General features: G+C 41.2%; 9 protein-coding genes across 13 annotated transcripts in view; 7 read left to right on the forward strand and 2 right to left on the reverse strand.

The window, feature by feature from the left end:
- The window catches only part of LOC130692327 (actin-binding LIM protein 2-like), a 48,028-nt gene extending 47,773 nt beyond the window's left edge, over positions 1-255 (forward strand). The window contains exon 18 of the mRNA XM_059495492.1: positions 246-255. The gene's annotated coding sequence lies outside the window, so the exon portion shown is untranslated. The remainder of the gene's footprint in view (positions 1-245) is intronic.
- Positions 256-855: 600 nt separating this feature from the next.
- On the forward strand, positions 856-2,858 carry LOC130692371 (myelin and lymphocyte protein-like). Its single transcript, XM_057515479.2, has 5 exons — positions 856-1,297; positions 2,111-2,169; positions 2,239-2,347; positions 2,422-2,535; positions 2,599-2,858. Exons 1-5 carry the CDS (start codon positions 1,100-1,102, stop codon positions 2,677-2,679), a joined length of 561 nt encoding a protein of 186 aa, XP_057371462.1. The 5' UTR covers positions 856-1,099; the 3' UTR covers positions 2,680-2,858.
- Positions 2,859-3,434: 576 nt separating this feature from the next.
- LOC130692376 (uncharacterized) lies at positions 3,435-5,931 on the forward strand. Of its 3 annotated transcripts, none has more exons than XM_057515485.2 (6): positions 3,435-3,575; positions 4,189-4,321; positions 4,597-4,665; positions 4,738-4,851; positions 5,017-5,139; positions 5,601-5,931. In XM_057515485.2, exons 2-6 carry the CDS (start codon positions 4,205-4,207, stop codon positions 5,673-5,675), a joined length of 498 nt encoding a protein of 165 aa, XP_057371468.1. In that variant the 5' UTR covers positions 3,435-3,575; positions 4,189-4,204; the 3' UTR covers positions 5,676-5,931. The 3 variants fall into 3 exon arrangements, with proteins under 3 accessions (XP_057371468.1, XP_057371466.1, XP_059353525.1); XM_057515483.2 differs by lacking the exon at positions 5,017-5,139 and adding an exon at positions 5,308-5,439; XM_059497542.1 differs by lacking the exon at positions 5,017-5,139 and adding an exon at positions 5,308-5,439 and having other exon boundaries at positions 3,446-3,587; positions 4,204-4,321.
- Positions 5,932-6,761: 830 nt separating this feature from the next.
- LOC130692325 (alanine--tRNA ligase, cytoplasmic-like) lies at positions 6,762-12,519 on the forward strand. The gene is made up of 19 exons (XM_057515409.2): positions 6,762-6,788; positions 7,209-7,377; positions 7,441-7,629; positions 7,698-7,843; positions 7,911-8,247; positions 8,320-8,465; positions 8,555-8,681; positions 8,879-9,011; positions 9,078-9,202; positions 9,260-9,413; positions 9,469-9,638; positions 9,697-9,951; positions 10,015-10,268; positions 10,332-10,440; positions 10,502-10,840; positions 10,897-11,010; positions 11,067-11,275; positions 11,634-11,775; positions 11,834-12,519. Exons 2-19 carry the CDS (start codon positions 7,231-7,233, stop codon positions 12,272-12,274), a joined length of 3,537 nt encoding a protein of 1,178 aa, XP_057371392.1. The 5' UTR covers positions 6,762-6,788; positions 7,209-7,230; the 3' UTR covers positions 12,275-12,519.
- Positions 12,520-12,526: 7 nt separating this feature from the next.
- Positions 12,527-14,243, reverse strand: LOC130692375 (uncharacterized). Its single transcript, XM_057515482.2, has 5 exons — positions 13,961-14,243; positions 13,622-13,690; positions 13,442-13,555; positions 13,154-13,276; positions 12,527-12,686 (listed from the first exon to the last, which is right to left on the reverse strand). Exons 1-5 carry the CDS (start codon positions 14,054-14,056, stop codon positions 12,555-12,557), a joined length of 534 nt encoding a protein of 177 aa, XP_057371465.1. The 5' UTR covers positions 14,057-14,243; the 3' UTR covers positions 12,527-12,554.
- An 800-nt stretch (positions 14,244-15,043) lies between these two features.
- On the forward strand, positions 15,044-16,402 carry LOC130692368 (protein obstructor-E-like). Its single transcript, XM_057515474.2, has 7 exons — positions 15,044-15,144; positions 15,228-15,265; positions 15,356-15,527; positions 15,593-15,735; positions 15,815-15,875; positions 15,947-16,074; positions 16,144-16,402. Exons 1-7 carry the CDS (start codon positions 15,108-15,110, stop codon positions 16,219-16,221), a joined length of 657 nt encoding a protein of 218 aa, XP_057371457.1. The 5' UTR covers positions 15,044-15,107; the 3' UTR covers positions 16,222-16,402.
- A 267-nt stretch (positions 16,403-16,669) lies between these two features.
- On the forward strand, positions 16,670-20,807 carry LOC130692330 (tudor domain-containing protein 7A-like). 2 transcript variants are annotated; one of them, XM_057515419.2, is made up of 14 exons: positions 16,670-16,836; positions 16,904-17,052; positions 17,110-17,204; positions 17,266-17,519; positions 17,585-18,350; positions 18,418-18,607; positions 18,680-18,905; positions 18,968-19,061; positions 19,123-19,451; positions 19,527-19,606; positions 19,683-19,711; positions 19,785-19,965; positions 20,065-20,197; positions 20,274-20,807. In XM_057515419.2, exons 2-14 carry the CDS (start codon positions 16,922-16,924, stop codon positions 20,310-20,312), a joined length of 2,547 nt encoding a protein of 848 aa, XP_057371402.1. In that variant the 5' UTR covers positions 16,670-16,836; positions 16,904-16,921; the 3' UTR covers positions 20,313-20,807. The 2 variants fall into 2 exon arrangements, with proteins under 2 accessions (XP_057371402.1, XP_059351484.1); XM_059495501.1 differs by having other exon boundaries at positions 16,672-16,836; positions 19,123-19,606.
- On the forward strand, positions 20,663-21,469 carry LOC130692377 (peptidyl-prolyl cis-trans isomerase NIMA-interacting 1-like). The gene is made up of 3 exons (XM_057515486.2): positions 20,663-20,806; positions 20,889-20,983; positions 21,052-21,469. The coding sequence occupies exons 1-3, from the start codon at positions 20,755-20,757 to the stop codon at positions 21,379-21,381; spliced, it is 477 nt and encodes a 158-aa protein (XP_057371469.1). The 5' UTR covers positions 20,663-20,754; the 3' UTR covers positions 21,382-21,469.
- A 255-nt stretch (positions 21,470-21,724) lies between these two features.
- On the reverse strand, positions 21,725-24,934 carry LOC130692358 (glutamine synthetase-like). 2 transcript variants are annotated; one of them, XM_057515461.2, is made up of 6 exons: positions 24,662-24,934; positions 23,305-23,557; positions 22,558-22,994; positions 22,255-22,454; positions 22,048-22,187; positions 21,725-21,980 (listed from the first exon to the last, which is right to left on the reverse strand). In XM_057515461.2, the coding sequence occupies exons 2-6, from the start codon at positions 23,477-23,479 to the stop codon at positions 21,832-21,834; spliced, it is 1,101 nt and encodes a 366-aa protein (XP_057371444.1). In that variant the 5' UTR covers positions 23,480-23,557; positions 24,662-24,934; the 3' UTR covers positions 21,725-21,831. The 2 variants fall into 2 exon arrangements, with proteins under 2 accessions (XP_057371444.1, XP_059351530.1); XM_059495547.1 differs by having other exon boundaries at positions 24,656-24,932.
- Between the last annotated feature and the right edge of the window lie 51 nt (positions 24,935-24,985).

Below are 24,985 nucleotides of genomic sequence, written 5' to 3' on the forward strand. Positions count from 1 at the left end.
AATAATTCTAACGAAAACTATCGCGTCAGTAAACCTAGTGGTGAATTAGAAAAAGAAAGAGATCAAAGTATAAAGGTTTGATGAATAAATAAGCGTCTAGACGAAGATAGCACAAACTGTAACACGCCCTTTTACCTGTACAGAATTGTAAATGAAAACTTGACGCGTTGTATACTCTGTTATCTAGGGTAGTACCGTTCACTACATCATAAAGATCGATCCCGCTAACTCGTGTAGAGAATTAGTAGATCGTGTGTCGTTAGTTTTCCCACTTTCAACGGGGCAGGAAGTTAATCAGCGTGCAATGACCGAATTCATTACCCACATTTCTATTTCTGCATGTAACGTATTATAGATAGATATAAATGCACGTAACCCACCGAGCTACTTTGCGGCGCGCTGTTCAAACCACACCTTGAATATTTCAAATATGCTTAACGTCATTTACTTCGGAGAAAAGTTGTGGCATATTCACGTTTCGTCTTAAAAGGATTCGGCCAGCATTCAAATACTAAGAAAGGGGACCAGTTATTTTAATTACTATTCATTTGTCAACGACACGAGTTTACCCATTCGTTTGTGACCAGTTTGGAGTGGAACCCAAAAAATGACCGGAACTGCAAACATTCGTAGTCGAGGACGGAATTTTAAACAAGTAGATTCGTTACACGAACAAAGCCGCACAAAGGTGTGTTTGTTGCGCAGTCTGTTCAGCCGCAGGCCATTTTTTCTCCCGAAAGTCTCTCCGATTTGGGCGTCGTGAATGCTCGTCGAAACCAAGATGAGTAGAAGGAGAAAATTTTGGGAAAGAGCCAGCTCGTACACGTAGAAAAGCATAGCTCTGAAAAAATAGAAAACGCCTCCATAAAACAAGTCCCTTCTCTCCGTTGCCGCCCATTATGTTGGGCGGCGTGCCTACCTGTTGAACGCAGCACGCGCAACGTTACGATCCTACCATCCCAGTGTGTTCGTGACGAGTGTTGGTGCGAGTGACGGTGCTAAGCTTCTGTCATCAAATTTCATCCAATTCGACACTCGGATTGTAATTTTTGAAGTACTCATTGTATGTTTGTTAGTTCACGCCGAGTGAGAAACGAATATGGAGTCGGAAAACGGAATGAGGAAGCATCAGCCGGCAACAATCACGGTGTACCCACAGCATCAGCAAGTGATTACCACCGTCACAGTACATCCGAATGATCAACCACCAGTTTCAACTGAACCGGGTGTTACGTACGTTCAACTCAATCCAGGGCATTTCACTACCCTCGGTGGCATTTTAAAACTGATCCAAATCGTAAGTGGTTTCTACTTATTTACCTACTATTTACGAGGTAAATGGCGTGCGTAAACGACATGTTGTTTTCTTCAATGAATTTGCGCGATGAGAAAATGAAGTAATAAAGGGGGAGGGTCGTTATTCTTGTAATTAACTACGCTGTCCCATTCTGCAAAAGATTTCACCATCCCAACGGCCACGGTCGAAACCTCCGATTGGATGCTATCTATGTAAGGCAATGCTGTTCTAGAAATTGTTGTTCGCATGACTGTTGATAAAGGAATCCAGCGAAAACGGGTTGGCTGATGTTAACAATAACACAGACGGAAAACTCTGTATCCCGAACCTCACATCCTCAATTTCTTTGCGTATACTTTCGCCAGAAGGAGGTTCTTTCATCTCCATGTTTGGGCTTGTCGAACGTGTATTGACCCACTGACGAGGCGTTCTTGCCTTGTGCGGTATCAAACTTTCACTCGATTGGTTCGTGAGACCAAGGAAGGCAAGAAAAAGCAGCGGGCATTTCAAATAAGCAAAAAGGAGGCAACCGATTTAATTCTTATTTGGGTTTCACGCCCAAAATCGATTCAACGACCACCGCTGTCGTCATCCTCATCTCGTGACCCCTGATACGAGGTTTAACGATCGAGCAGTCGTTGTCAGAGAGCAAAATGTCTTATCTGTAGAAAAACATGGAACTTCTTATATACTGTTCTCCACCGGGAAATCAGCAAGGGGGCATAGTGATGTCGGTTAAGCGTGACTTTGACCTTTTTGACTGTTAATAGCTGATCTTGTATTTCTCTTTTTTAAACGAAAACAAAACGGCAGCTCTTTGCCGTTATTTGCATGTCATGCGCCTCACCAGCCTGGAAACCTGGAACTTCTTGGTAAAAAACTGATCCCTTATTTTTTTTATAAGCTTATCGGGATGTTGTGTAACATTTACTTGTATTCAGGTTTCTCTTTGTGGTCGTTATCTGTTTCATCTTGACACTGTTTTGGATTTTTGCTCATCTGTTGTCACTTGTCAACAGCCTCAAAATTGGCGCATCTTGGCTATCCATCGTACGGGCATTTGTTGATAATGTAATATTTTCACGGTCTTCTAGTGTTGACGTTTTTCTGTTTCGTACAAACAGGAATATGGATACAACATAGTAGCATCTTTGCTCTACTTCACAGCTTTCATCGTCCAGCTGGCCGTCTGGGCTCCGGCTTCCAGCTATTTCACCAATTCAAACGTCGCTGCTGGGGTAATGTACCATACGCTTCATGAATAAATAATTCGAAATGTTTAAATCGTTGTTGCCTTTTAGGTCTTCGCCCTGTTCAACTTTGTCGTTTACGCTTGCGCCACTTTCCTCCTTCACAAGGAAGTGAAAAATCAACCGAAATAACTGTGACATCATTTGCCCCCTCTCATGTTGTTGCCACACATACACACACATCACTCACGCAATTGTTCGATTAATGGTTATTTGTTTAAATATTATAACTATATTAGGCGTCATTGTCTCTTACAAATAAATGCTTCGTTTTTTTTCTTTTGAAAAATAAACTATTAAATGTTTGACTACTTCACGTTGTTGTTACAGACTTGATCAAATAGAACGTAGCATCTACTGCTAATAATAAAAGCGCACGTCATGTGACTCGTGGGTCGAGTATTTAATTTGCTGCAAAGATACAGCGTATTGTTATCTCAATGTCAAATACGTAGTATGGTGCAGGACTTGTATGTGTATCCTACGCGTGTCGTCGAGCAAAGGCAGCCGGATGTCGAGAAGATGACTCATGCTGAGAAGAGTGATAAGGTCGTTACACCGATTCGTTGTGGCTTCTCGAGAAAACAACGGCCACAATAAAATGAAAAATGAATAATCAAATGATAAGCGTCATACAGCGCATGCGCTTGCCGTCTCCAGGCTGGCGGCAGTAAAAGATGGAATAATGGGAAAGCTGGAGAGAGTGGGTCGCATGGATGAAAAAGGAGGTTTAACATAGAGGAGATGGAATGGATTGAGGGGTGGAATAGCTGGGCATAAAACGAGTCAAACTTTCCTCCCAGTCACCTCCTTCAGTTTCGTTCATCCATTCGCCAAGCCCCTGCCTGTTCGTGTTGCCGATAGTCTGTGACCTACTTGGCGGCTTGGTGGTCGAAGAGACGCGCTCGCGCTCCCGCCACACACACGACAAACGCAGCTGCACACACGCACTCGTCCCCAAACAAGCTGTTGGCGAATTGAATCGGGCGTATTCACAGAAGTCTTACCTTTTGGATATTCATTAAACGGTAACACACTGTCTCATTGAGTTTGCTTACACATTAATTCCTAAATTCAATTGATCAACAACTGACTGTTGAGCTATGGTACGTTGTGCTGGAAGAGCGTGGATGTGTTAATTCAACATATGACAAAGGAAGTGTTTCGGAATGCCAGGAATGACGAGGTCACTTGGCCCGCTCTCAAACGGACGTGACAAATGTTCAAATTCGTCCCAATCGATGGTTTATAGTGTGGGCTTGCCTTATTTGGCATGCAGAAAAGTTTCTTCTAAATGTTTCCATGTTTGCTTGTTGGGTTTTGCTGTTGGACTCTGTTGATGAGTGATGGGCCGCTCCCATCTGAAACATTGCCGCTTTGGGCGGAAAGCCAAGTTAGACACGATGAAATTTTCGTTTTGTTTTGACTGTTTACTCCACGTCAGATGCAAGAACTGCGATAGACATTTTTATGCACCGAAACGAAAATAAAAAGAAGGTGTGGCCCTCGATGTGGGTGCGGCCCGGAAGTTTTATCTGTTCTAAATGAACTTGAATCAAGTTTTAATCGTGATGTTGATTGATTATGTATTCAAAGTTGTGTTCAAGCGTTATTTCCTATTTTGTTCTTTTCCAATAACAGGGGATATTAAAACACCATGTCGCACAATGTGACAGTCACCCGTACGACGACCACCGTGACCACCACCTCGGCTATCCTGCTCAACACGGGCTATTTAAAGACGACGTCTGGAATCCTCAAAGTCTTGCAACTGGTGGGTTATGTCCGCTAAGCGTAGACACCATAGATTCGTTTTTTTTTTCAGTTCAGTTCCATGACCTTTTTGTTTTTGCCTTTGCCCCAATGTGCTTGTGTTGATGCTCGAAATAGCTTGCCTGCGCCAAATACGCTATTCATGTATACAACACAGATATAGCTCAAAGCCAAAAAATGTGGAAAAGAATGGTCATTCAGCAAGAACGAGAACTATTCGAGAATCAATTGTAAAGTGATGTGATTCATGATTAATTTTTCTTAAAATATTCACAGATTTTGGGGTGCGTCATTGTTGGATTAGTCGGCCACTATTTCGTCCGAAGTAGCCCATTGTTTTTTACGGTGAGATTCAACCAAGTTTGTACGAATAATTCAATTTAGTGAAGACTCACGATCGTGATTCATTTTCAATAGGCTGAACTATTTCTGCTATTGATCGCTACAACATGTTTGATCACGACGACTTGTCTTCTGGCCAGCTGCCTCCTCTCCATTTCGACGGCCACCATTATTGCCAAAACCATGTTTGTAAGTTAATCTTTAAGCATTGTTCTTTCTCCCGTTGCGGACCAGACGATATTGTAGATGGGGTAAATTGGGGTCACTAGTTCACGTTTCTAAAGATGCGTGACGAATAAGACGCGACCGAAAGTTCACATTTCATTACATATCAAATGAATGGCCGTTTCTCAGGAACTAGTGTACCACGGGATCGTCTTCTGTCTATACCTGGCGTCGTCCGTCTACATGCTCGTTCAAGCGTCGCCCTATCAGAATTATCGAGATTCGAAAATTAGCGCCATGATTGCGGCCGGGGTGAGTCTTTATTCGCCATTACTGATTGTTGCGTCTCTTTTCTTTTGTTTTTCTCGCGGGTCCTGGTCCTCCTCTCTCCTCCTCTTCATAACCCACTCAACTTCCCCTTACATCACCATTCCTCCTGGCTGCTGGATGTTCCTTCGGGGCTGGATGCGCTTTATCTAGGTCAGCATGCTTCTCATTCCCGAAAGTGTCCTCTACCTCTGTGCCACTATAAACTACTTGGTGACCATAGTGTCTCGTAATGCCGGTTACTCTGTGGCGGAGTACGGCTACAACAATAAGATGTTCGCCGCGGTGAGTTAACACTATTAGCAGAATGAAATACTGACCACTTCCAAGCCCGACGCCTCATCTACACCATTCCCTAACCATCTGTTCCCTTTTGGCGATGCAACCATCAGATTGACTGAAAAACGTTATCTAGCTTCTCAAGTGAATTACTATTTATTTTGCAGGCATTGGGTGCCATCAACACGGGCTTGTACTTCGTGAGTGCCCTCTTGGCTTTCCGCATTTACAGACGTTCATAAACAACGCCCAAAGGAAACCACCGCGAGCTTGGAAAAGTGAATATTAAAAATCTCAAACTTCTCTTTATACGTGTTCTAATTTATTGGAGTCGTGACATCACCGATGGTTGCTTTCTAGTTATTCATCCTGAACTCGTTGCTTAGAAAGGCTTGTCATTGATTCGTGCTACCATTTCGTCATTTTCAGGTGTTAAACAAATTGCGTGGTCTTATTAACTTGAGAAGTTGCTATACAAAGGCAGTGTTCAACAGCAAAGAGCTTGCGGTATTTTGTTCTTCTTATTTCACCTCAAACTACGAGAATGGTAAACGGTATTTAGAGGGTTTTAAGTTTAGCGGACGAGATAGCAGGATTTTAGTTTAGAATTTCTATATAGTGTGGGATCTTTTTGGGCGAAAGGTGCTCTGGACGTCCATCTCCTGGTGCCCACTTACGTTTTGCAACACGTAAGTTCTGTTTAACTTGTTCTGTAGTCATTGTAGCCTAGGCATTAAAAAAATGAAATTATATTTTGACGGGTTGAAAGCGGTGAAACCAGGGCTTGGAACTGGGTCTTGGAACTGGTTCTTGAAACTGGTTTCTTTTTTTTTTTGTCATGCCCCGGCTCATTTTTTTTATCTATGGGTAAAACGGGATGGTCTGCAATGTGCACGAACCGCACCGAAAATCAAAATGACCCGGCATATGAATTGGCTATTGATTTTGAACCAAGTCTAATAAATGCCATCTAAGGTTTAGAATGATGATTATATAATATTTATTTCATTATCTATTATTATTCATTTATTATATTATATTTCATATATTATGGGGTAGACCGAGACTATTAATCATTCTGTACTTGAACAACAGTCGAATTGGGGGAGGAGAGGATAGCTTTTTGCGTTGTAGTGCATTAGATCTCCGCATGGTGCAGATCAATCGGAGGGAGCAGCCCGAGTAAGCTCTTAAAACTCTCGCTTGCAAAGGTGGACGGGAGGCGTGGCTTTCTTGTAAGGGTTTTAACATGGAGTAGTTAGACCATCCATTCTATGACTCTGACGGCGGTCTTGGAACATATGATTGTTCTCTTCCCTGGTGGTGCGACACGTGGAAGCTTCTTTCGTTACGATGTAAGTAAATTCATGGCTTGCGTCAGTTCACTAGCTCTTGTAGGCAATACCATCACTATCTTCTCGGTATCGTGATTTAGATAATACGCCCAAAAACTCAATTGCAATTTATGACATTCCTTCCTGTATCAGCGGAATATCTGCATGACATTTTCCCGTTATTTCGTTGTCGATACCAGAATTGCATCAGCTAAAATATTGTGTTAAATACCACCGTTGCTCGTTACTCATATTGTTTTCTTCCTTTCCTTGTAAAATTACCGATCCTTTTCGGTTTTGACAGCTTACAATTTTACCTGGTAGGTACACTAAAATCACAAAGACGTGACAGCTGTTTCTGTTTTTGTTAAAGATCATTATATTTCTAGAACTTTAAACCCTAGGATACCAATATCTAATACGTTAAATTGCTTTTATTAGTTGTCTCACAAATTGCTGCAATATGGACACCTCACTGTCTGCTACCAAGATCCGCCAGATGTATATGGATTTCTTTATTCAAAAGAAGGATCATATTTATGTCCACTCATCCTCAACTATTCCTAAGGATGACCCAACACTGCTGTTTGCCAATGCTGGCATGAACCAGGTATGTATCCAAACCAGTCATTAGCATAATTTAAATTTTAACAGTGTTATTTTTGGGTCATAGTTCAAACCACTTTTCCTTGGAACTGTTGACCCCAACAGTGATATGGCAAAATGGATTCGTGTTGTAAACACCCAAAAGTGCATTCGTGCTGGTGGCAAGCATAATGATTTGGATGATGTTGGAAAAGATGTATACCATCACACATTCTTTGAAATGTTGGGAAATTGGTCATTTGGAGACTACTTCAAGGTTTATTGCTGGTACCTAAATATCATAATCACATAGATTGACTTAATTTTTCTTCCAATAAATAACAGAAAGAAGTATGTACATGGGCTTGGGAGCTACTAACTGATGTGTTCCAACTACCAAAAGACAGGCTTTATGTAACATATTTTGGTGGCAATGAAGCCACTGGTCTTCAGCCAGATGAAGAATGTAGACAAATTTGGTTGTCTCTTGGGTAATACTTCAGTTCACCATTTCACTTTATAAACAATTAGACCTTTAAAAAACACATTTTTTTACAGGCTTCCGGCGGAGCGAATTTTACCAGGATCGATGAAAGACAATTTCTGGGAAATGGGCGATGTTGGTCCCTGTGGCCCTTGCTCTGAGATCCATTTTGACAGGATTGGTGGAAGAGATGCCGCACACCTCGTAAACATGGATGACCCGGACGTACTGGAGATCTGGAATCTCGTGTTCATGACTTTCAATCGAGAAACTGATGGATCTCTTAGACCATTGCCAAGGAAGCACATTGATTGTGGAATGGGTTTTGAACGACTTGTTTCTGTTATTCAAGACAAACGCTCAAACTATGATACAGACATCTTTCAGCCAATCTTTGAAGCAATCCAAAAGGTATGTAACTAGCTTTGGTACGATTTAAGGAAAGGTAATAGATCTCAGAATTTGTATGTATGATCTGCACAGGGTACAAACGCTCCACCGTATCAAGGAAAAGTTGGATCAGAAGATGTGAATGGGGTTGACATGGCGTATCGTGTGTTAGCTGATCATGCCCGCACATTGACGATTGCCCTGTCCGACGGGGGACGCCCAGACAACGTTGGTAGAGGGTAAATATTCCGAACTTAAGTTGTAGTGCTTGCCTTGTCACATTTATCATTACGTACCACACAAATGTATATATATGTATATATTTTAGGTATGTCCTTCGCCGGGTGCTTCGTCGTGGAGTTCGTTATGCCACTGAAAAACTGAATGCCAAACCAGGATTTTTTGCAAGTTTGGTGCCCACGGTCTGCCAAGTTCTCGGTTTAACTTTTCCTGAGGTATGTCTTTAATCCACTTGGTTCTTCGGCCTTCTTTAGAAATGATGGATAACCTTTTTAGTTGTGATTGACTGTGATGCATCAACTTCGTCACTACCACTGATCTTAAGACAATTATTGTCGAGGCAAAGGCGTCTTATGCAAAGAAACAAACGTAAATTTTTCTTCTTTCCGTGTTTTTTTAATTTTTTTTTCAGGTCAACCGTGACCCTCAGCTTGTGATAGACATCATCAACGACGAGGAGACGCAATTTTTGAAGACACTGACGCGAGGCCGAGATTTACTAGAGCGCACAATTTCCAAACTCAATGGCCAAACCACTCTGCCGGGTACTAACTAGGGGTTGATATAGGCAGTTCATGTTTTATTTCTTTTTTCATATTCTTGCCTTCTAGGTGATGTCGCATGGCGACTGTACGATACCTATGGTTTCCCTGTCGATTTGACCCAACTCATGAGTGAGGAGAAGGGTCTGACTATTGATATGGTGGCTTACGAAGAAGCAAAGAAACAGGCGCAGGTATTTAATACATAATTTACCGTTTATTCTTCAAATTAAATGCCGTTTGTCTTGCAGCTACTGTCTCAAGGAAAGGGGTCAGGTGTTGACGACACCATCGCATTTGACGTCCACGCCATCACCGAACTGCAAAATAAAGGAGTTCCGCCTACAGATGATTCGTTTAAGTACAATTATAAAGCGGTTTCTGATTCGGTCGATAGCCCATATGGTAATTCGTTCTAATGATTAAGGAGCGAGTCTGTTTTAATTGTATTATTGGACAGAGTTTGACATTTGCACCAGCAAGGTGATCGCAATCCGCTACCAGAAGGCTTTCCATCAAGAGGTGTCGAGTGGAGTAGAGTGTGGAATTCTTTTGGATAAAACATCTTTTTACGCAGAGTCTGGTGGCCAAGCGTATGATGAGGGTTTCATAACCAAAGTCGACGATGAGGTGCGTGAGCTGCCAAACACCTAGCTTATGGCAACCGATAATCTTGTAATCTAATTAGGCAACTGAATTCACTGTCAAGAATGTGCAAGTTCGTGGAGGTTATGTTATTCATTTGGGCAATGTGGAAGGTACATTGCGAGTCGGTGATGAGGTCAAGCTTAGTATTGATCAATCTAGGAGGAGATTGATCATGAGCAATCATACAGGAACTCACGTTCTTAATTATGCCCTCAGACAAGTTGTTGGAATGGAAGCTGATCAACGAGGATCACTCGTGGCGCCTGACAGAATGCGGTTTGATTTTACCAACAAGGTATTAACAGATGCTTTATTTTATGCTGACAAAATATTAATATTTCATTCCTGTTAAACCTAGGCTGCCATGACCCCAGAGCAAGTTAAGCAGACCGAGCGTATTGCAAACGAAATGATCAGTAAGAACGAGGAGGTCTACGCAAAGGAATCTGCTTTAGTTGTTGCCAAAGCTGTTCAAGGACTTCGCGCAGTTTTCGAAGAAACCTACCCCGACCCAGTACGCGTTGTTTCAATTGGAATACCTGTTGAACAACTTGAAGCAGATCCATCAAATCCGGCTGGTAATTCCACATCCATTGAGTTTTGCGGTGGAACGTAAGTTCTCAACTGTGGATGTTGGTTACCAAACCGTCTGCTGACAACTTCTTTTAAATTCAGACACGTGAAGCGGTCCGGACATATTGGCGATTTCATTATCTCTTCAGAGGAGGCTATTGCTAAAGGAATCCGTCGTATTGTGGCCATTACTGGTCCAGAAGCGTCCAAAGTAATGGAGCTAAGAAGAATTTGTGCTGTTATAATAATTATTAGCATATATTGTTCCATAGGCATTGAAGAAAGCCGAACTTCTCCAAAAGGAAGTCGACGTTTTGTCGGGAAAAGTCGATGCCTTCGTCAACCAAAAAGACAAATCCCTGACAGTAAAGGAGCTTTCTCGCATCATTGTAGATCTATCTGACGATGTATCTCAAGCCAACATCGCATACTGGAAGAAGGACGATCTCCGTAACGTGTTGAAGAGTTTGAAAAAGCGTGCCGATGATGTTGAACGTGCAATTAAAGCTGCTGTCGTGAACGACGTTGCTGAGGCTGCCAAGAAATTGATCGGAGAACGCAGCAATACCCCTTTCATTGTACACGAATTCAACGCCTTCTCCAATAGCAAGGTACACTAATTTTCCCACAATCGATATATCTTATACATCACGACGTTCTTTCATAGGCTCTTGATGGTGCGTTGAAGCAAGTGAAATCTCTATCGCCGGAAACTGCTGCCATGTTTTTCAGCGTAGACGCCGAAGCAAACAAAGTTGTAGTGCTGGCCGCTGCTCCCAAGGTATTGATGACAGTGTATAATCTTCTTGAGTCAAATGTGTCATATTGATGATTTAGGGTGCGAACGATCGTGGTCTCAAAGCTAATGAATGGGTTGCCGATGTCAGTGGCCTTCTTGACGGGAAAGGTGGTGGTAGTGCTGGATCCGCCCAAGCAACTGGAAACAACCCTGCCGGTCTGGCTGAAGCTATGAAGAAAGCCACAATGTTTGCCCAATCGAAACTCGGAATCGTGGCTGAAATTGCGGCGTCTACAGCCAAACTCGGGTTGGTTGATTTTTAATTAATTAAACATGCTTATATAAAGCATGACCCTTTTACCAAATACATCCAGACCCAGTTTGTATTTTCGAAACGTTAAGTGTTCTGTCGTTTTCGTCTTGGATTATTCCCTAGCAAACTGCTATCAGTTAATCTGCTTGCGACTATGATGGCATTGCTATGTTGCTCATTGTTGTTTTATGGTAAGTGAATCGGTAGTTGCCCTGCAAAGGAGGTGACAGGCGTTAGCCCTTTGTAACCTAGTTTTCCCTACCTCTGCATTTGGCTTGCATGTGAAAAATCAGTTTTGGAACGTGAACATTATGGAACGAGGTATGACAAGAAAAATTGTTTCTTCTAATAGGGCAGAACCTGTTGATGGACCAACATTATTCTCCACTTCTGGGAGTGTTCGTACGAACATTGCATTAATTGCTGCTCAGTATGCCAACACGAAGTTGAACGTGCTAACGGACTTGCCATCATCAACATTCATCTCAAACAAAGTAAGTTTCGTCCTTTGCCTAGTGGATTCCCAATCAGATGATAATATTTATTCAACAGTTTCCTGCATTGTCTGTTGGAGATGTCCAAATATCGGGACTCGCTCCTATTGCCCTTTATTTGGCTCCCAATTCTTTGAAAGGAAACGGTGCGTTGGAGGAGGCTCAAATTCTTCAATGGATCAATCTAGCCGAACATGAACTGCTACCCGCTGTGTTAGTTTTGCTCGATGCCTCTCCCAACGCTAAGCCGGTGCAAAACCGCGCTCGTCAAGAGATCCAACTTTATCTAGAAATTCTGAACAGTATTTTGCTAACTCGCACATATCTCGTCGGCGAAACTGTAACTCTCGCCGATATAGCTGTCGTCTGCACCCTTGCTCCGGTTTTCCAGCGTGTAATGGAAGGTCTTGGTAGTTCGAAGTCGGCCAACGTTTTGCGATGGTTCAACACAATTACACCGCAACCGAATGTCAAACATGTCATCGGCGATGCCAAGTGATGGGCTGGACCCCCTAAACGCAGCTTGTCACTCAGGTCTGTCGTTGACCTTTAACCAACTGTGCCCTTTTTTTCACGTTGTTGGTTTCTTTTAGAGACGAAAGTGGTGTGTTATCTTATTGGCGAAAAAGCATTATCATTAAATCGTTGAGTCGTTCCTTCAGTGCTGATTAAGAGTGTAGTTTTTGTTTACCTTTGGTGCGAGGGTTATCGAAGTTGGAGATTAAATAAAAAGAACGAATTATAGCAATGGTTCTTTTCAATGTTGTAATATTTTTACTTCATGGAGGTATCAAGGCAGCGGTGGTTTCATTTTCGCGTTGTTTTTCTACGTGATCATATAGGCGAATCTGATCGCAGAGAGCACGAAAGAAACTCACCAGACATAGGATCGAGCTGATGACTCCGAATGCCTGTAATGTAAATAATAACTATAGGAGATGATTAACTGCTTCCAGTCATTCCGATGGTTGAATCACAAAACAGAACGTTTGGCATGCTTTTGGTTTGGGAATGGGGACGATGCGGTGTCGGCTTTGAAGTATTCAATATTTTGTTCTGCTCATTCAGTTAACTCATATTTGCCGAATAATTTATTTTTGAAATTGTCCGCCTCGATGCAGTATCCAACATTACGTATATGCTAATAGCTAAGTGGTAAATAGGATTAAACATGTATAGGACACTTTCGGGAGTGACAAGCATGCTGTTTTAGATAAAAGGACATCCAACCCCGGAGGAACATCCGGCAGCCAGAAGGAATAGTAATGGGCGGAGAATTGATGGGTCATGAGGAGGAGGACAAGAACCCAAAAGGATTACTCAAAAAAGGGAGAAAAGAAAGACGCAACAGTCAGTAGTGACTGAAAGAAAGACTTACCCCAGCCGAAATCAGGGCCTTTATCTCCGGATCTCCGTAATTTTGATGGGAATATGTTTGCACGAGCATGTATATAGATGACGGCAGGTAAAGACAGAACGTAATCAAATTGTAGGTGAATTCCTGGAAAAAAAAACATTCGTTTGATATATAATGAAATATAATCTTCCCGACGCGTCTAATTCGTCATACACCTCCCGACACGTAATCCCGTGATGTTGATATATCTACATTAGCGTCTATTCAACAGTACTGTACAAGAAAGACAATGAAGGAATATTTACTCACAAAAATTGTCTTGGAAATAACTGTGGTCGCTGAAATAGAGAGGAGGCAAGTGATCAGGAGGCAAAAATTCATCATCAAAGATACTGTAGCTATTAATAGCAAAAGTAGTTTGGCCTGTTGAACATACATCACAATTGTGAATCTTTACTGAGTTTCTGAACAAACTTGGCTGAAACTTACTGTAAAAAACAATGGAGTACATGGATAAAAAAAGGATGCAACCAATCCAATGACAAGGAATCCCACAATCTGAAAATGTTTTAAGAAAAACAAACTGGTAATAACATAATTTTACAAGTGATTCTCAAATGATTCTTGTTCTTGCTGAATGGCCATTCATTTTCCAGGTTTTTTTTGAGCTATGTGCAGTATTTGTAGTTTCAAATTAATAACATGTCTGGTGAAAAGAAGCTATATCAAACATCACCACAACAATTTTAGCGAAAAACAAACAAAAAGGTCATTGAAGCAAACTGGAAAGGAAATCTATGGTATCTACACTTAGATGATACAACCCACCACTTGCAGGGCTTTGAGGATTCCATCAACCGTTTTTATATAGCCTGGGTAGAATAGGATACTCGAGGTATTGTTCACAGAGGTATCATTTGACATGTCGTTATGTTTCTTTAGTACAGAGGAAAAAAAAATACAAAACTATGTTTGACAACCAAATGAAAAGTGGTAGTAGCTTTGTATGCGACTGGTGCGTCTGCACCAGCTTCCCGGGTTGCCTAGCAATGCCTTACGCACGGATTTTCATGTTTTGTTTTTGAGTTGTTCGTTATTATTTTCTTTTGTTTGTTTGTTTTTATTTTTTATTTTTTATTTTTTTTTTTGACCAAATGAAAAGGCTACTGCCAACAAGTTGGCGATTCCATGCGTCGTCTGCTTGCTTGAACACAAGTGCCTGTGGGAAGCTAAATTTTTTCGTAGGATTTCATGTCAAGTTGATGGTTTGTTTTTCAATAGACTAAAACAAGATTTCACTAAGATCAACCGCATATACTGCTTGTGTATTGAAGCATGGAGCTTCTAACATTTTCGAGTGTGAACAGCCAGTCGCATCGCGAGTTACATAAGTGTTTATCTTCTGTGAACGGCGGAAAACAAATCAAACATTGGGCAAAAAAACAATAAAAAAATGGCCTGCACAGTAACTTATCATGGATAATGCTACAGAAATTCTGCAGCTTGTGCAGAATTTGTTTGACCATTTGCAGATGGGTACAATTTCAAAGTGGAAAAACAATTGTGAGAAAAAATTACATCAGTCTATGAAGTGGGATTACCAGAATGGTCTGCTCATACTCAAGTTTGCACCGGTGGGGATAAGATCGCAAGGATACTGCCCAGTCAACGGTGGATACTGGAAATTCCGATCGCCTTTCTTCATCAATAATTCGGCATTATGGTAGGCGTCATATTGACATTTACAGTTTGTTTGTTTCGTTTACGCCTACAGTATAAATTTTTTATCGTCGAAATTTAAAAGTTCAGGTGCAGTCTTGCGTCATACGTAGATTAGATCATGTTGCTTGGGCGATAACCAATTGATAAAACGTCCATTTGATAAAAAGAAACAATGGGGTTTAAATAACGAAGGTTTGGGTTCAGTAGATGAAAGATCTACGTCCTTTCATACCAGTAAACAACAGTTTAAAAAATGAAGTCTACAATCTGTGTAATCCTTGCTGTTCATGGTAACTCTCATATTATTCTATTTGTGTTTCCAAATTTGAAGATACGATGTATTCACTTTAACAATAAAATATGTCTACTGCAGGCATCATGGCATTCGTCACCGCGGAATCAGTTGTAAAGGTAAGATTTTCTAAAACCAATTTAAATTAAAGGTCTTGCTTGTTAGTACACGCGGCAACATGTATGGTCTTTCTTGTTAATGTTTATAAGGCGGACGCAAGAGACATTGATTTGGGAGAATCCACTTATCAATGTCCGGACGGGCTTTTTGTGGCTCCGCACGAAACGCGATGTGAGTTGTACTACCTCTGTTCTGCTGGCGGTGTCCCAACTCACTTGTACCAATGCAGGGACGACTTATTGTTCGATCTCACTTATTACGGTACAGTTATCACATTTAAACGTTACGTAATCAACGACTCTTATGTCATGTCTCACAACATTTAGGATGCAATTTCAAGGAATTAACGGATTGTGGTGACCGTCTCTCGCCATTTACCTGCCCATCTCCCGATGGTTTTTTTCCCATCAAAGAAGGAGCATGCAGTTCCCAATACTACGTTTGCCTCAACGGCGTCGCTGAATTAGAAGTATGAAAATGTGAACAACAGCCTGCATGAAAGAACCTGAACCATGTACCTTCTCGTGCGTTTTTTTTTTTTAATGTAGACGTGTCCGACTGGAATCTTTGACGCGTCCTCATCGTCCTGTGTAGCAACATCCTGCGCAAGTAAGTTACCAATGAAAAGATATCCGATAGTGCTCTAGCAAAACAAATATTTTATTGCATGGCTTTTACAGCGACCACGACCCATGCAGTACCCACGGCACCAGGCTCGTTTGAGTGTCCAGCGCCAAATGGAAATTTTGCCAGTCCGTATTCTTGCTCGCAGTACTATGTGTGTGTCGACGGAACAGCTTTCCTTTACGTATGGATTGCTTTTATTATTGTATTTTTAATAATGAATAATTAATATTAATTGCTTTTTTTTTTCTAGGAATGCCCTGCCGGACTTTACTATAATCCTGCCCTTAACATCTGCGACTGGCCCGCCAACGTTAACTGCAACCTGTGAATTTGGGCGGAAAAGAGGATTCCAGACGTAAAGAAGCCACTAAGCCAGAAATTTTATTCTCGTTTCATTTAGAAAAGAAAATTTTTCATTATCTTTTTACTTACTAGGTTATGCTAATCATATCAATACAAACGTAATATAATGTCTAACAAATAACACATTAGTTACGTTGAAAGCATTACTGGATTTTAGTTTTCATTTCTTCTTGAATTCTCCGGATGGATCTTATTAATTTGTTTATTTGGAACTTTTATTTGTTTTCCCTGGTACTGGTATATAGTATCTGGTTCAAATTTCAATAAATATTTCCCTCCTAAAACAGGAAATGAAGTTGATGGCAACCCTGTGTGTCTAGAAAAAAAAAAAGAAATTTTAATGCAAAATATTTACCTACCGATTCGATTTGGACAATGTGCTTTCCAGCAGCCTAATGTGGCTTTAAGAACCATTGGGAGTCTGACCACACGTAGTTTCTCTCTCTCTTGACGTGGCCCGTGGCAATTTCGTAGTATCCTTCATTTAAAAAATAACCTGACCTTTGGTAGAACTCTTTTGCTGGTTTGATTGTTCATTCTTTTTAATCATTTACTTTCATTTTAATTTCAACATTTATCGGTAAGACCATTAAAAAAACTATATTTTTGGTTATTGAATTATTGACTACAAATGGAACCTTATTCAGCTGAGTGAAGTAAAAAAAATGAGTAAAGGCCTCAAGGAAGAAGTTAAAATAGTGGTGAATTCCTTGCTTATACCACATTCCAGAGGCCTTACACTGGACCAATTTCTAAAGGAGTATCACGATGTAGAAGCAAAACCATTTCCACACAGGTTAGAAAAAAAAACACACTTATTTTCTAATGCCATAATTATATTATTTTTCTACAGACAACTTGGATTTAACACTCCAGCAGATTTCTTGCGTTCTGTCCCTAAAGTTGTAAAGTGCACAACTTTAAGAAGTGGCCATATTCTTCTTCAAGGTAACATCATGATGTTCCATTAATCATTTGGTAATCAAACTAACATGGATTGGCTTTACAGCTGTTGCAAATGAGAATGTTTCCCACATACAGGAGCTAGTTAAGGGCCAAAAAAGTAATCAGACTGCCAGTCTCAAAAACCTCAATCGGCTGCTTCAACAAAACAATCGCTATTACCCACCTTTTGTTAGGCAGTGCCCTCCTCCACCTATTCAAATCAGTCAAAATACTATTGGAAGTGAATTCTCTGCATGTGCAAGGCCACCACCTTTCAGTGTGCCAAATCAGATGACCAGCAGGCCTCAGGCTTCACAGGTAAAAAAAAAAAAAAATTCATATATTATATAGAAGTTGTTTTAATATTTCATCTTTCTCATCAGCATGTTGGCCAGACCTTTAGTTCTACTGAAGCAATCATTCCATCGTCTCACACATGTTCGAATGTGGAATATGAACGTCAGTTGGTCTCCGAGTTTGAAAAACTTCTTCTGGCCTATCCGAATGGAGTTAACACGGCACACATATTTGCCCTGTATTCGAGCAGATACAAGAAAGAAGTAGACCTTCACCAAATTCAGCCTAATTTGAGCTCCATCAATTTCTTTAAGCGGCATGAACATGTATTTCGAATTTGGAAATGTTCAGAAAATGTCATGGTAGCCCTGGTAGGGCCATACCGTGTAGATACAAGCCAGTTGCCAAATGCAAATCAGCCACCTCTAGAAGAAAGGGGCAGCCTGACGGGTGCAATACCAAAGGGCCAATTTTCGAAGAATACGGAACATCCAAATTCGCAACCTCCTACACATGCAGTATATTCAATGTTCCAATCGCCGCCGAAAGCTGCACCTCCAATGTTTCAATCTCCAACCAAAGCAGTGCCCTTTCAGTTTAAAACTCCCCTAAAGGCCACGGGCTTTTCAGCTGAAGACGTTAATCGTACAGCAAATAGTAATGCCTTTCAACCCAAGCTGTCTGCTACAGATATTCGCTTGCGTAACCCTGACGCCGGGGCATACCAAACAGTGACAACCGAATGGAATTCAGCAAAGCATTCGCCTGTAGCTCATTTGACTCCATCGAATATGATCCCTGGCAGTTGCCATGCACCTGCCGTCGCTGATGAAGCTCTACCAGTCACATTTGGTATTTCTACCCATGATACTTAATGTTTGAAATTTGATTATGTAGTGCTTCTCACATGTTTCTGCAGGTGTGCGTCGACCGAAAATTAATAACGTCTATGAACCGGATACAGAAATTACAAAACAGGCATTTCCATCGAACCTGGCCAGTTTCGACTATTTTTTTCTCATTGTTGCAGAAGTCTATTCTCCTGGCGAATTCTATTGGTTTCTGAGCGAAAATAGAAAACCTATAGAAGATCTGACGGATGATATGACGTGAAATATTGAAATATTATCTAATGAAACTTAAATCTGTAATTTAATTTTCTATATTTAATATTCGTGTAGGTTGTTTTACGGTGCTACTTCTGATTATTTCATATTTCGTGGAGAAATGTACATCGGTCAACTAGTTGCTGCCATGTACACGGACAATCTGTGGTATCGAGCCCGTATTGTTGGATGCCACGAAGATATGTTCCAGGTTTTCTATGTAGATTATGGCAGCAAAAACTTAGTAAAGATCGAACGGTTACGCCACCTCCATTTGCGTTTCACGAAGTTACCACTGCAGGTACATTTCTACATTATATTTTTCGTGTATTCCCTGCTAGAATTTTGTCCTGACTCCTTTAGGCGTTTCGTGGTCGAATTTTCGGCATTCGACCCTTGCCCACTGAGAAAAAATGGTCGTTTGAATCAGGCAAATGGTTTTTGGATCTTATCAAAGGTAATCCCTTTAATTTCTGAAGGTGTGACGGAGTGATCATGCATATTATTTGTATTACTAGGTTGTAAAATTATCGCCGCTGCCAAAATGATTGAAGAAACCTTGGCTGTACCCCAATATGGCATTGATACAGTCTATTCATTAACCTTAGTCGACACGACAAAAGAGAACGACGTTCACGTTAGCGACTATTTGATCGAAAATGGCTTTGCTGTTGCCTGTGAGGAAGAACAGAGAGCATTGGCTGCTGCCACTCCTGCTGTTGAATGTTTGGATCTTACTCCTGCGCGTTCGCCAAGTCCAACTGGTACATTTCTTTCGTCTGCCACAACTTCGCTTGTACACCAGTTAGAGAACACATGCCTCTCATCTCGAGCAACGTCGCCACCTGTAAGTCCAGGACAGTTTAACTTTTCCTATCCTTCCATAGATGACATTATCGTACATGAGAAAACTCTTGTGAAGACATGCACAGATCAAATCGAAAATCTTGCACTGGCGGAACAATCTCCGTATACCACATCTCTGTCTGCAGAACCAGAAAGGCAAACCTTTTTCTTTTATCTTGCGTGGTAATTTTCAATGTTTTTTTTTTCATTTAATTCATCTATCTGCTTGCAGGTCCGAACAATGTTATGTCAGTCAGCTAGGTAAACGATTATACATGAATAAGTTTGAAGAGGTTATAGCGTACAAATTCATATTGATTTTTACCTCTATCAGTTTTGAAAGACGGACGAATACTGTACATAGTTGAAGATGATGGCGCGCTGTATCTTCCAAAGCCCGATATGTTGAAGTTGATACCCAATCTTGATCGGCAAATAGCAGCTCTCAAAGTGAGAGTCGACGTCAAAGTTGTCAATTTCCAGACGCAACCGCACATATTTAGCGATTGCGCAAAGTAAGATTACGTTCTAATGACATCCCATTAATTGAAAGTAGGCTTGCTGAAATAATAAAATTTATATATATTTTTTGCTTTATTCGATTTCGTTCACAGTGCTGGCGCACCTTGGATTATGAATGAGGAGGGCAATATGGTACCCCAACTCATTCTTTACTCATTACAACATGTTTCTCTCTTATTGTTTATATGTTCGGTAAAGGATAAGATGGTTTCTTCTGCCATAGAGGTAATTTTCTTTCTTTTTAAAAAATTATGTTCAAAACACTTTTATTATCTGACTAGTCTCTTAACGTTTTTTGCAGTCCAAACGAAAGGAATACAGCAATAAATGTGCATCATAGTCATCACGTTTTCAACAACAAAAATACTTGAAGCTTTTAGGCGTGAAAATCGAAATGTTTTTATCGCGAAGTGCTCAATCCAGGAAATGTCTGTTTTATTAATATAACTGTCGAGTTACGAATATTACGTAATAATACAGACTGTAAATTTTTGTTTTGAATTCCGTTATCTATCTATTCTAGCGGAATAAACTTCTGTGCCTTTAATGCCAAGTCAAAATTGAAATTCAAAAATGATCACTGCCATCTAGCGAAAATTTATTTTACTGCTCCGTGGGAGAGTCTCGTCTTCGCGACTTCGTTCTGCTGTCAAAGCAAGCTGACAACTTTGCCATAGTTTCTTTGAAAACGCCATTCTTGAGCCGATTCGCCAAATAACAAAGCGAATACAAGTCACTTCGTCACTCTGGTCATCGTCTGCGAAAACACCACACCTACAAAAATGTCTGAAGAATTGCCACCTGGTTGGGAGAAACGAGTAAGCCGATCGTCAGGTAATATGCAACCCCAGAAAACTATTATCTCTAGTAGAGCTTGTATGATGTTTGGGTTTAACTTCGTATTTTTATTCATTAGGAACAACTTACTATTTAAACATTTACACAAAGGAGAGTCAATGGGATACCCCAACAAAACCAGCAGAGCCAGCTTCTTCCAATGGGCCAGAGAAGGTTTGCATTATAAATCTGTTGCTTCTGTTAAAGCTTTAAGTCATCAGCTCATGTTAAATTTGCTTTAGGTTCAATGCAGTCATCTTCTTGTCAAACACAGGGATTCTCGTAGACCGTCTTCATGGCGGCAAGATAACATAACTATTAGCAAGGAAGAGGCAATGGATTTGTTACTGGGATACCAAGAGCAGATCATTGCTGGTGAAGCTTCATTTGCTGAATTAGCATCAAAATACTCTGATTGCAGTTCTGCAAAGAAAGGGGGTGATCTTGGGAGCTTCGGCAGAGGAGCAATGCAAAAACCATTTGAAGATGCTGCTTTTAGCTTGAAAGTTGGAGGAATGAGTGAACCTGTGTGGACTGACTCAGGAGTTCATATTATTCTTCGTACTGCTTAGATTTAAAATTCTTTTCATTGTTCTTTTACTAGACCCTCTTGGATGTTTTCATCAATTGCATACGCCTATAAACAAAATTACTGCAAGACTGTTTGCTTCAATTGGCACACTTTTTTAGAGAAGTATTAGTTTATATTTAGATTATCTAAAAACTTTTTGTATTTACTTGGCATTGGGTAACATACTGCATGTTTCATGTTCGGTTACTTGAAGTTTAAAAACTTGCCAATCGATAAGATTATGTACACAAATCGATATAACGTCACGTAGGAGTGAGGGAAACAAGTACCACACAATGAGAATATTAAAATTAGCGGGTTCAAATTACAGCTTGGCGATGATCGACAGGGCACGGTAGTTTTCTTGCGCCTTCAGAATACAGAAGGAATGGATGGTTCTCTTTTTCTTTCCCGTATATATTGAAAATGGGGCCTAAAATATCAGGATAGTCTATGGTTCTAGACAAGTAGTGCGGACGACGACTTCGGTAACTTGATATGGATCGGAATTGGAAGCCGGACGGCGATCTTCCAAGTAACCTTTGCGTTCTTCAGCCACTCCACGAGGCACACGAATACTGCAACCGCGATTAGCCACACCTATAGCGTTTCAATTTGAAATAATGTAAGCACAGACTTTCTCAAAAGGACGCGTAATTGCTCGTACCAGCAGAGAAATCGTGAATAGACGAAGTTTCACAACGACCGGTCAGACGTCGTTCGTTGTCCTTGCCTTCATGGGGATCGTAAGCCTTGATGTGTTTCACGTGGCAACGAGACAGTTTCTCGATGGCTTTCTCGATTTCACTATTGATGCAAAATTTAATAATTCAGTGAATCATGTTTCATTATCATCTAGTTGTTTCAGACTTACGCAATGCCGTTTTCTTCTCGCATTGCTTTAGTGGAGAAATTGCAATGGGCTCCCGCCCCATTCCATTCGCCCTTCATCGGCTTAGGATCCAACGAAACATTGACGCCAAAATCTTCGGCAACGCGATGCAAAATGTAGCGGGCCATCCACAAATCGTCACCCATGGTAATACCTTCACAAGGACCAACCTGGAATTCCCACTGTGCAAAAAACAAAGTGATAACGATAAGTAAAATGACCTTTGAAATAATTCATGTTATCTTTTATATCAATATTTTCAAGGATTCAAAACATTATTATTACCTGAGCGGGCATGACTTCGGCATTAGTGCCGGAGATATTGACCCCAGCGTAAATGGCAGCACGATAATGGGCTTCGACAATATCTCGGCCGAAAACCTTGTTGGCTCCAACACCACAATAATAAGGTCCCTGCGGCCCTGGGAAGCCGTTTTTTGGCCAGCCGAAGGGATGGAGATCGGAATCGAGTAGGGTGTACTCTTGTTCAATACCGAACCAGGGCTCGAATTCAGCAGCCAATTTCATGGCCTCCAAACAGGAATTGCGATGGTTCGATTCCGTCGGTTTCTTGTTGTATTTGTAAGTGTCGCAGAGGACCAATCGGTTGTTGCCCAAGCTAAACGGATCGCGGTAGATGGCCACTGGATACAGGTAGACATCCGAATTGCTGCCTTCAGCCTGGTAGGTAGAGCTACCGTCGTAGTTCCAAATCGGCAATTCTGCAGGGACAAAGAAACAAAGTGCGATTGTTACATAAGACACGGAAATTTAAATAGGTTCCATAAATGGCCGAAAGCGAACAGGTTTTAAACAAAAGATGCAAAATTGTTTCCAGTCGTAACCGGACTGAACCACCTCAGTCCACTTTGCAATCATCAAGGCCATTAGAAACTACGAAAACATCTACAAAAACAGAACGTGCCAAATTTACATAAATGGCGAAGGCGTATCCGGAATAAGTAAACGAGAAACAGCACCGTTTAAGGTACCAAAACGCAATAGAAATACTAGTTTTTTTTTATTAATTACCAGAAGGACTCTTGGGGAGGAAATCGATGGTTCTCGTCTTTGCACGGACGTATTCTCCAGTTCCGTCGATCCAGATGTATGTGGCCATGACTTTGTCATCTGGCTGCGGGAGTCTCATATAGCGATCCAGCACCGCTTTGTTGGTAGCTGACGCATTCGACATTAGACCAGCCATTGTTCCTCTTGTCTGGGTTCCGCGATCTTACACCAATAATTTTCAATTGTGAGGGTTTTAAAACACCAACGTTCTGCTCTAAATCATAAAAAGAAATAAGTATAAAATTAACATTTGATAACAATTAATGGAGTTCTGCCGCTGTCTTAAATGGTTAAAAACAGTAATTCTAGCGTTGGGTCAACGGGTAAACAAGGGCGATTGTTGCATCATTTCGTTCGTTTCCTTGCCAAACTTACTCATCTTCTCTGGTACAGCAACAAAGAGATGAAAGAAAAGAGTTGGGGGCAGAAAGGCAAAACATTTTGAGTAGGGATTAAGGCTATGGAGAGGGAGTGGGTGGTTGGCTTCACGAGCTGGGCTGGATTCGTTCGGAAAACCGCACCGAACTGGATAGACGTAACCACCGTGAACCAGTCGGAACTGGATTTAGCACACAAAGGAGATGGATTCGCACTGCAGAGCAGGGAAAGTCCTTCACGAGAAATGCGCACGCGCAGCAGAGAATACCCCTACACACAGGACCTACACTGACACAAAACGGGAGACTCCTCATGGCAACAGCCCAAGACCGTCGCGGGATTTCCGTACGCTATGAACTCGCTCCTCGTCATACTCGGTATCTTAGTAATTTTAAGAAATTACCAATAAATTTGCGAAATGTCATAGGACAAAAGTGGCAGATAAATATTGTGTTAAAAAGGCTCAGGAGAACCCGTAAAAATAAGGATTTTCACGGTAAATTCGCCAAACAAGAGGGACAGCTCACCGTCACTTGTTGACGCGGAATGGATCGTAACATCACGTGATCAGTCTCGCAGTTTGACCTACTTATACGCCCATATGATCGCGCCTCAGCAACAGCATGCTACTTTCGATTTTCCTCAGATCGTTTCGTTCTTTTGTTTAGCCTGGAAATCTAATCACATCAAAATCTAGTAAACAGGGGTGGGGTCGCATATGAAAGTAATAACTTTTTTAAAAAATTCAACTAAGACAAGGACGCGGGAGGGAGGCAATATACGCCCATTCAGCAGCTATTTTGACCTCACTCGACCTTGACCCTCGAAAAATCTCCACCCCAATATTAAAACATCGTAAAGCTACAACAGACTTTTAAGTAATGCAAACGTTCTAAAATGGGGAAAAAAACTAGAAAAAAAAGGACCGTTTAACTCGTACCCGAATTTTGTTTTGATGTGGCAAAGAAACGTGTGGTTCAGCGTGGATAGACTGCTTCTCGGTGAGCTTGCTCTGTTGACTCCTCGTGTTCAAAGAAGCTAGTGGTTTGAGCTGCTAGTCGAACGCTCGGCAGTTTTTATAGAGACGAGTGAGAGGCCCCTCCTTGTCAAGTTTCGTTTGAGACACCAAAAGAGTGACCGAGTGAAAGGCTATTGGTTCGGAAACTGGGATGTACCCCCCTCTTTCCTCCCATAAAAGATATATACTGGAACAGAACACAGTGCAAGAAATGGAGATGGAGTCGTTCAAAAAAAAAACCTCCTC

This window comes from Daphnia carinata, chromosome 1 (assembly GCF_022539665.2).
Source record: "Daphnia carinata strain CSIRO-1 chromosome 1, CSIRO_AGI_Dcar_HiC_V3, whole genome shotgun sequence".
Classification (NCBI taxonomy): Eukaryota; Metazoa; Arthropoda; class Branchiopoda; order Diplostraca; family Daphniidae; genus Daphnia; species Daphnia carinata.

What these genes read in the sequence shown, in the direction of transcription:
- LOC130692371 (XM_057515479.2), top strand. Translation starts at nt 1,100, where the DNA reads ATGGAGTCGGAAAACGGAATGAGGAAGCATCAGCCGGCAACAATCACG. An exon ending in TGGAAACCTGGAACTTCTTG is followed by an intron (nt 2,170 to 2,238) that starts GTAAAAAACTGA and finishes ACTTGTATTCAG; the next exon opens with GTTTCTCTTTGTGGTCGTTA. An exon ending in ATTCAAACGTCGCTGCTGGG is followed by an intron (nt 2,536 to 2,598) that starts GTAATGTACCAT and finishes GTTGCCTTTTAG; the next exon opens with GTCTTCGCCCTGTTCAACTT.
- LOC130692376 (XM_057515483.2), top strand. Translation starts at nt 4,205, where the DNA reads ATGTCGCACAATGTGACAGTCACCCGTACGACGACCACCGTGACCACC. An exon ending in GTAGCCCATTGTTTTTTACG is followed by an intron (nt 4,666 to 4,737) that starts GTGAGATTCAAC and finishes CATTTTCAATAG; the next exon opens with GCTGAACTATTTCTGCTATT. An exon ending in TTATTGCCAAAACCATGTTT is followed by an intron (nt 4,852 to 5,307) that starts GTAAGTTAATCT and finishes CGCTTTATCTAG; the next exon opens with GTCAGCATGCTTCTCATTCC.
- LOC130692325 (XM_057515409.2), top strand. Translation starts at nt 7,231, where the DNA reads ATGGACACCTCACTGTCTGCTACCAAGATCCGCCAGATGTATATGGAT. An exon ending in GGTTTGATTTTACCAACAAG is followed by an intron (nt 9,952 to 10,014) that starts GTATTAACAGAT and finishes TGTTAAACCTAG; the next exon opens with GCTGCCATGACCCCAGAGCA. An exon ending in TGCTGGCCGCTGCTCCCAAG is followed by an intron (nt 11,011 to 11,066) that starts GTATTGATGACA and finishes TTGATGATTTAG; the next exon opens with GGTGCGAACGATCGTGGTCT.
- LOC130692375 (XM_057515482.2), bottom strand. Translation starts at nt 14,056, where the DNA reads ATGTCAAATGATACCTCTGTGAACAATACCTCGAGTATCCTATTCTAC. An exon ending in TCCTCAAAGCCCTGCAAGTG is followed by an intron (nt 13,691 to 13,960) that starts GTGGGTTGTATC and finishes AAACATTTTCAG; the next exon opens with ATTGTGGGATTCCTTGTCAT. An exon ending in AGGCCCTGATTTCGGCTGGG is followed by an intron (nt 12,687 to 13,153) that starts GTAAGTCTTTCT and finishes TTTACATTACAG; the next exon opens with GCATTCGGAGTCATCAGCTC.
- LOC130692368 (XM_057515474.2), top strand. Translation starts at nt 15,108, where the DNA reads ATGAAGTCTACAATCTGTGTAATCCTTGCTGTTCATG. An exon ending in TGTAATCCTTGCTGTTCATG is followed by an intron (nt 15,145 to 15,227) that starts GTAACTCTCATA and finishes TGTCTACTGCAG; the next exon opens with GCATCATGGCATTCGTCACC. An exon ending in ACGGAACAGCTTTCCTTTAC is followed by an intron (nt 16,075 to 16,143) that starts GTATGGATTGCT and finishes TTTTTTTTCTAG; the next exon opens with GAATGCCCTGCCGGACTTTA.
- LOC130692330 (XM_059495501.1), top strand. Translation starts at nt 16,922, where the DNA reads ATGAGTAAAGGCCTCAAGGAAGAAGTTAAAATAGTGGTGAATTCCTTG. An exon ending in TCACGAAGTTACCACTGCAG is followed by an intron (nt 18,906 to 18,967) that starts GTACATTTCTAC and finishes TGACTCCTTTAG; the next exon opens with GCGTTTCGTGGTCGAATTTT. An exon ending in CTGTCTGCAGAACCAGAAAG is followed by an intron (nt 19,607 to 19,682) that starts GCAAACCTTTTT and finishes ATCTGCTTGCAG; the next exon opens with GTCCGAACAATGTTATGTCA.
- LOC130692377 (XM_057515486.2), top strand. Translation starts at nt 20,755, where the DNA reads ATGTCTGAAGAATTGCCACCTGGTTGGGAGAAACGAGTAAGCCGATCG. An exon ending in ACGAGTAAGCCGATCGTCAG is followed by an intron (nt 20,807 to 20,888) that starts GTAATATGCAAC and finishes TTTATTCATTAG; the next exon opens with GAACAACTTACTATTTAAAC. An exon ending in CTTCCAATGGGCCAGAGAAG is followed by an intron (nt 20,984 to 21,051) that starts GTTTGCATTATA and finishes AATTTGCTTTAG; the next exon opens with GTTCAATGCAGTCATCTTCT.
- LOC130692358 (XM_057515461.2), bottom strand. Translation starts at nt 23,479, where the DNA reads ATGGCTGGTCTAATGTCGAATGCGTCAGCTACCAACAAAGCGGTGCTG. An exon ending in CCGAAGTCATGCCCGCTCAG is followed by an intron (nt 22,455 to 22,557) that starts GTAATAATAATG and finishes TTTTTTGCACAG; the next exon opens with TGGGAATTCCAGGTTGGTCC. An exon ending in TATTCACGATTTCTCTGCTG is followed by an intron (nt 21,981 to 22,047) that starts GTACGAGCAATT and finishes GAAACGCTATAG; the next exon opens with GTGTGGCTAATCGCGGTTGC.